We start from the raw sequence: 8,188 nt of genomic DNA on the forward strand, positions 1-8,188 counted from the left end.
ATAATGATAATAAATAAGTAAATAAATATCTATTTAATAAACAATATAAATATTACACTTGTACATTTACATATTATTACACATGTGTTTTATCATTACCATCCATTTGTCGTATTTTAATTTATTTCATAATATAATAACAATAGTATTAATAATAACAATAATAATAAAATAATAAAATGTCATTTAAAAATTCAATTAAAATATTAATAAACTAATATTTATTTATTTATTTATTTAATCTAAAATATCTCCCAACATTATCATTATTTTCTAGATTTCTCTTTCTTCTAATTGACCATTTTGCCCTTTAGATCTTTTAAAATTTCATCCTTGAGTCATCACTTAATTTGGTAAAATTATAATTTAGTCCCTCATAATTCTTCATCTATTCAATTTGGTCCCAATTCATCCATTTTCCTTAGTTTCTAGATTATTCCACCCTTAAAATATTTACACTATTGGTCCTTCAACTTTTTCATATTTACACTTTAACCCCTCAACTTTTGAGTATTTACTCTTGGGTAACAAAACTTTTCTCACTTTTGCGATTTAATCCTTTCTTGAATTAATATGTCATAATATACTTCCCAATATTTCCGTAACTCAAAATTACCCTTTTTAGCACTTTATTTCCTTATTTTACTATATCAAAGATATTATCTTACTTTCCTTACTGTAGAAATTTTCGGGGTATTACATTTAAGTGAATGTGAGCCTTTTTGTGGGCAATCGTTGTAGCGGAATGGCTCTCAGGCTGGTAACTAAGAATCTCAGCAGTCGAAATTTGCCCAAGCTATGTTCTACTTGTCTGTTACATTCACATGCCACAAGTTTTGGTATTTGTCTGCTTCTTTCTTTCTGTACAGAAAAATAAATAAAATAAAAGAAAGAAAAATAAATATTGATTCTTGCTTATTTGATTTATTTATTCAATTTTGCTCATCAATAGATTTGAAATGCTTAGCATATCTTTATGCATGTTTTCAATGTCTTCATCAATACCTTTGCGGTTCTTCCCAGAGGCTTTATGTGGTTTTGTTTGTGCCTTGAAACATGAAGATCTGAATTACTATAGGCAACATCACTTTAGATGGAAATATGACACTATATTTTGTAGCACACAAATTGGAAAATAGATGGCTGATGTGAAAACCATGGAAGTATAGGTTTCGGAAGTAGCTATTTCTTATCACAAAAAGATCAACTATGCATATTTCGTATCCATATACCATATGCATATATGCGATTTTCTTTGCTCTTAATGCTCAAATCTCAAATACTTCACCCTATACATGTATCTGAATTCCTACAACCTCCCTTGTGTCACAATCATTATGAATTTTACGAGTGTTATGTTTTCAGGGTTTAAACAAGTACGAGAAGAAGAGAAAAGCCAAATGATTGGTAAAGTCTTTAGCAATGTTGCTTCAAACTATGATCTCACGAATGACTTTATGAGTGGTGGACTACATAGACTGTGGAAGGATAGGTTGGATTTTGTATGCCTTTTTGTTCTTATTATTTCACTTTTATCATCTTGTTGCTTTCTCTTCTTTACGTCTTCTGCCCAATTTATCAGATTAGTTTCCAAACTGAGCCCATTTCTAGGAATAAAACATCTTGATATAGCAGGTGGAACAGGTAGGCTTTTTTTGTTGAACAAAGTATATGTGCATTTCCTGTAGTGGATAAAGCATAAACACCGGCAAACAATAAATATGGTGAGGTTACGGGAAAATATAAGAACTGCAAAAGTGAAAAAAGAATTAGGCTAGCTGTTGTAGTTCTATTGGTTGGATGATTAATTTGGGCAATGTGAGTATAATGAATAACACTCATAATAGTATGTCCTTGAAAGTGGACCTACTGCCATGAAGTGGCACAGATTGTTCCATAGCTGAATATGGTTTGTGTTATGAATTATAGCGTCTATAATGTTGTGCCCATCTCTCTCTCTCAGGGTTTTGAAACGGGGAGGAAGATTCCTTTGTGTCAAACTGAGCCATGTTGACATTCCTGTATTTAAGGAACTGTGAGTATCCTTCACCCTTTTCATATTGAATGCAACTATTCGATAAAAAGTTCTTTTAGAACATAAATGATCTACACAAGTTCCCCAAAAAGTGAAACTTTTGTTAAGACTATACCATTTTGCTTTATATAAATTTTCATTTAGCTACTTTGTTCTTGAAAATATTTTAGCTTAACACAATAGAGTAATTTTTCTACCATACTAAATAACCTTTTAAGAAAGTGATAAATTCTAGAAAATAAAAGCTAGAGAATTTTTGACATGATTCACATTTAAATTACATGTCAAATAAACTACTAATTGTAGAAAACTAGTACATCAATGGAATCCTCATTTTCCAACTAATAAGTATCCATCTTGTTGACTTTCAAAAATTCATGTGAGATTTCATTTTACAGCTGGTCTTAGTGGAGCTTTCTTATGGCACTTAATGTATGTTCTTCATATTTTATCAGATTCAGGTTACTCTAGCCTTATTCTAAGAACTTTTTACCCTTCATGCAAGTATGACTTTTTCTTTCTTTGTTATCCCACACCACAGTTCGATTCTCAAAATGCAACAATGAATGCTACTGAAAAAGCTTCTGACCCAATGGTTGGCATTACTATCTGTTAACATTAGATAATACAATGTTGTAACTTTTTGATGTTGTAAAATTTTATAATATATGGATTATGACATATAAACTAATGAAATCATGTAACTTTTTGTTAATATATGAATATTATGTTTGGATATGAAATATAATTCTCAAGTTATTTATTACTTCTAATATTTTATTTTTATTGTAGAATAATTAAATTATTTGTTTCAATAATGATATTTTAGCACATTAAATATGTATTGCAATTTAAAAATAATAAAGTAGATTATATATTATTTTTATAGTATTATATATTATGATTTTTCAATTCATATAATAATTATATTAAGAATTTTATTAAATTATATTTAATAATAATTATGTTAAAATATGGTTAAATTATTTATTATTTTTATTAAATTATTTTTAATAATAATCTTATTAAAATTTAATAACAATAATCATCTACCTAAAAAAATTATGTTAAGGGTATTCTAGTCATTTTAGCTTTTTTTTCTTATGCTATTATAACATCATTCCATTCAACCAAACACAAGAATACTATTACAGCTCTATTCCATTCCATTCAACCAAACAATTGAATTACTTATTACAGCTCTATTCCATTACAGTGAACCAAACGTACCCTTAATGTGATACAATGCCGTGGCTTGGCCTTAGTTGTCAATATTTCCAAATTTTCCGCCAACTCTTTGCCACCAACCTCATCCATTTTCAACCTGCAAATGTAAATAATCAAGAATGTAATTTGAAAGTATGTTTCTAACTAACAATATTATTATCTAAGAACCTATACTAACACTAAGCTACAATTTTACAACTTATGCCACGTAGCTAAATGGATATTTTTGCTTTATTTTGATGAGAAAAATGATGAATGAGAAAATCTTTTAAAAGACTATATAAATTATAAATGTTACTTTTAAAGAAGTTTTGATAAAAATTGAAACAATAATAAAGATCTTTGATGATAAATACAATTTTTAAAAGTGGTGGATAAGAATGAAACATTGATAAAATGTTGTGGATCATAAATTTTACTTTGAAATTCATGATTGAGTTGATGTGATTTTGGGGAGGGGGTTTACAAGATCAAGAACATTAATGGCCAAAAACTTATGAAACTTTTAGAAGCTTTCTTAGCCTAGTGATGCACCTGATTTCCCAGTTGGTGGTTGTCTGTGGGTTGTTGAGCAATAATGACATGTTGAAGAAGGAATCTAACATCCTCAAAAGCTGGTTGGAGTTTCCATCCAAATTTTGGCGCGTTCAACAATCATGTTGCTCCATTTCTTGTCGGCACCCAGCAAACTACAAGAATCAATATTGTGAAACTAAAGTAACAAGAGAATAGCACGAAGGGTGAGAATTCTGACAAGAAGTTTGCTAGCAAATTTGAAACTATGGATAGACATCAGCTGGAAACCGTTAGAATTATGGATGATGGTTGATCCTCTAATCATGTTATTTTGTCTATTTTGAACCATGTTGAGAGCGAGAGAGACCATTGTGAGGTGCGAGCATCCGAAATAGAAGCCGAATGTGTTGTGGCAGGAGGTGTCCGGGAAGGAATTGAGGACGATTGAAACATGTCAAAGATTCTTTTAATCGCACCAATGGGGCAAGGGATGGTTCTTCGAAATAGGAGTTTATTTCTTGACTTCCAGATTATTCAGAGAGTGCAAGACATAGCAGGGTAGAAATTTCTTGAGTACTCAAGCGAGAGATCATTTCATTGAAGCCATTGAAGAATCCAATTGGATATAGAATTTTCGTTTACGGAGTCAATGCGAAGAGCAAGAGGAGAGCCAAATCAAACTGCTCTCACAAAGTTGCAATTGAAGAAAATAGGGTCAAGGGTTTCTCTATTTTCCTTACAAAGAGGACAAAGAAAATCACTGGTTGAAAACCTTCTTGAAAGGAGGTTTTTTGTGGGGAGGTTATTGTTGCAGATCTTGCAAAAGAAGAAAGATGATCTTGAAGGGGATTTTAAGTCGCCAAAAATTTGTCCATGTTGCTTGGTGAGTTCTATGGGTAGCAATATTGGAGTTCCTCCGGTAAGAATGTGCATAAGCCATTTTTTATCGAAAATACATTTGAAATCAGATTTTCAAAGTGTGATATTAATTGAACCAATAAAAATATTAAATTAAGTTAATAGTATAGTAAAAATATTTATTCCTTTCAGTTTTTTGCAATAACATATATTTAAAATTATTCTTAAAAATCAAATCTATTTTTCAGTAAAATTTAGTCATCTTTGACTTCAAAATTTAAATTCTCAAATTATTTTGTTAATAATTTATCTTAAATTTTAAAATCTTAAAAAAAAAAAACTACAAAACTTAAACCATACGTTAACCTGCTAAGAAAAGCACACACAAACAAAATATAATTACGACTTCAAAAGAAAAATATATATATATACATATAAAATGTATACGATTAGGACGCACCATTTTAATAATATGATTATATGAAAAATAAAATTATATTCTATATGCCGTCATAATTGACTTTGACTGACCTGCATATATGAATAGTGAGTAGTCAATTTTTCTTTTCCAATTTCGACCATGCAGCCTGCCATCCTATTTTTCTAAATATATTATACGAATGGTATTAAATCATTTTCTTTATTATTAAATAGATTAATTTAATTTTATATTATTAAAAGAAATAAGTTGAAAAGAGTTAATACTTATGGTATAAAAATATTACTTATAATTTTATAAATGAAATCTTTATTTTAAAAATGAAAAATAATTTTAAGACATTTTTATACATTAAATGTTATAATTTAAACTTATTTGATTCTCTTTAATAGTATAAGATAATAAAAGAGCTAATTTAATATAATCCCTATAATAAACTTTTAAAATTCACTTTGTTGAGCTTAAAAAGAAAACTCAATAACTCATTATAAAAATATATATTATAAATTAAGGGCTAATATGTTTGATCATATGTGCTAAATAATTTTATTTTTATCTCGTTTTTTTATGCATATGTTTGATTGTAACGGCAAGTGTATTTTTCCACATTCTAATTTCACATCATGCATTAGGTTAACATTAAGAGATATCTTAAAAGAAAAAAAAGTAAGAACCACATTTTTAACAAATGTTTAAAATTTTGGTAATTTTAAAACTAAATTCAAAATAAATTTGAAAATTTGTTTGTCTACTTGATTTATTTTAATATTTATGGTACATTTAGATTAACAATTGTTGTTGATGTGAATTGGCGAGTCATCATCACAATAGCTAATTCAGTATCATCAAAAAATTAGTTGATAAATATGTCTTTATATTTATCCACCCATCCGATCCTACTTTCACTCTAAATGTTTTTCTTAATTATATATTTTATTAGTATTTCATTTTCATCCATAACTTTTATTAATATTTTCTTTTCATCTGTGTTTAGGAAAAATAACAAATTTATTTTATTTGAATATATATTGTTTTAAATTAATATTTAGTACACTATTTATATATTTTAAAAAATATTTATGCGTTTCCATATATTTCTAAAAAAATAAAACATATGTTTTGAGTAAAATAAATACAATTTGTGAACCATGTGGATGTTAAATACACATGAGACAGAAACCAAAAAAAAAGGACATAAAATGCATTTCCATGTTGACCTTGATGAGCTGCCCATTTTTATTTATTCTTCTTCAAATTGTCTATACCTTAATTTTTCTTGTTTTACTATTTTCAGAGTTCAACTTTACTGTATTTCCATGTTGGTTGCTGTGTCCTTGTTGATAACTTGAATATTATAACGCAGCCTCGCTTGACCGGCACCTGCTTCAATAAAAGACGTCGTCATCAATTATTTAAAAGATTATATTAACTTTTTATAGTTTGCGTGTACCTTCATCCACATCAAAACAACCAAATCCTCCCTCTATAAGTAGCACCCACTCAAGGTCACCCTTCAAGTGTGGAACACATTAAAACAGAGAAAGAAAAGCAGCGTAATGGGTGAAGAAGTGAAGGTTTTTGGATACTGGGCAAGCCCTTACAGCTACAGGGCAGAGCTTGCTTTGAAGTTGAAAGGTGTTTCTTATGAGTACATAAATGAGGATATCTTTGGCAACAAGAGCGATTTGCTTTTGAAATACAATCCGGTTCATAAGAAAGTCCCGGTTCTTCTTCACAACGGGAAACCAATTGTAGAGTCTCTTGTTATACTTGAATACATTGAGGAAACTTGGAAGCATAATCCCTATTTGCCACAAGATCCTTATGACAAAGCTACCGCTCGATTCTGGATCAAGTTCATCGACGAAAAGGTATAATTATTTAATTTTATACTTTTCATTAGTATTTTTTTTTTTGTATGTTTGACAATCCAAAATAAAAAATAATATGATAAATTTTTTCTAAAAGAAATATGAAATAATTAGATAAGTATTATTTAATGAGAACATTTTTAATTTATATTATATTATTTTTTTATTTTAATATTAAACTATATTATAAAAACTTTAAAACAATAAGCAAACAACTTTTTCTCTTCTTTTTTTTAGTTTGGTGTTTGTCGTAATATAAGCCAAAATATTTTACCTATCCAAAAGCTGCCAACAACAACGTTAAACAGAACACTATTTTTGGTCATATGTTCTAAGTTTGGGTGTGAATATACATTTTATTTTCAGTGCTTTCCTACCCTTTGGCTAGCTGCATGGAGCGCCGAGAATGAGCGAGAAAAAGTGACGAATGAAGCTTGCGAGTATCTGAAAACGCTTGAAAGTGCGCTTAATGGAAAGAAATTCTTTGGTGGAGAAACCATTGGAATGGTAGATATTGTTGCGAGCTCTGTTGGCTATTTCATTAGGGTCACTCAAGAAATTATGGGGCAAAATCTGCTGTCAGCTGACAAATTTCCCCAATTATTCCAATGGTCTGAAGATTTCGCAAATTGCAGCATTGTTAAGGAAAGTTTGCCTCCAAGAGACAAACTACTTCCCTTTGTCAAAGGTCTCATTGCCAAATATCAGCAAGATAATGCTAAGGCCTAAGCCCTCCCAATGAACGTCTTTCACAATGATTGTCGCATGCAATTTGCCATTTTTGTATTTGCTGCTTTTGTGTGTAATGAGCTACTTGCTTTTATGTTCGAGTGAAAAAATAAATGAACTCATTGTACTCTTAAATAAAATTGATTATTAAGTTATCAATGAGTTTTTCCATAATCCCTTTATCATAGTAATAAATAAATATATAATTTTTTATATGTTTAATAAATATGTTTTAGGTTATAATAAACTATTAAAATATATATTTTAAAAAAAGAGACACACCATTTCTCTTTTTTTTTAAAGTTGTTTGTGAAATAATAAAAAAATACACTATCAGTCTACTAGATACTCAATCATGTTTATATATAGATCAACCTAAATTAGTTTAAGCTAAACCCTTTATGAAAATAAGTTGAAATGAATTTAGGGCTCCTTTGCATGGGTAGTACGTTTACATGAGGTTAATGTAAAAACAGTAATAGCGGTGAGATTAGATATTGTAGCGTAAGACAA

General features: G+C 29.0%; 2 protein-coding genes across 4 annotated transcripts; one reads left to right on the forward strand and one right to left on the reverse strand.

The window, feature by feature from the left end:
* Window positions 1–265: 265 nt before the first annotated feature.
* On the reverse strand, window positions 266–4,736 carry LOC128032475 (uncharacterized). 3 transcript variants are annotated; one of them, XM_052620684.1, is made up of 3 exons: window positions 3,797–4,736; window positions 3,266–3,359; window positions 266–861 (listed from the first exon to the last, which is right to left on the reverse strand). In XM_052620684.1, the coding sequence occupies exons 1-3, from the start codon at window positions 3,865–3,867 to the stop codon at window positions 703–705; spliced, it is 324 nt and encodes a 107-aa protein (XP_052476644.1). In that variant the 5' UTR covers window positions 3,868–4,736; the 3' UTR covers window positions 266–702. The 3 variants fall into 3 exon arrangements, 2 of the variants coding, with proteins under 2 accessions (XP_052476644.1, XP_052476645.1); XM_052620685.1 differs by lacking the exon at window positions 266–861 and adding an exon at window positions 1,186–1,682; XR_008188674.1 differs by lacking the exon at window positions 266–861 and adding an exon at window positions 1,759–2,019.
* A 1,843-nt stretch (window positions 4,737–6,579) lies between these two features.
* On the forward strand, window positions 6,580–7,849 carry LOC105799900 (glutathione S-transferase U8). The gene is made up of 2 exons (XM_012630715.2): window positions 6,580–6,946; window positions 7,313–7,849. Exons 1-2 carry the CDS (start codon window positions 6,632–6,634, stop codon window positions 7,673–7,675), a joined length of 678 nt encoding a protein of 225 aa, XP_012486169.1. The 5' UTR covers window positions 6,580–6,631; the 3' UTR covers window positions 7,676–7,849.
* Window positions 7,850–8,188: the final 339 nt, after the last annotated feature.

This window comes from Gossypium raimondii, chromosome 9, assembly GCF_025698545.1.
Source record: "Gossypium raimondii isolate GPD5lz chromosome 9, ASM2569854v1, whole genome shotgun sequence".
Taxonomy (NCBI): Eukaryota; Viridiplantae; Streptophyta; class Magnoliopsida; order Malvales; family Malvaceae; genus Gossypium; species Gossypium raimondii.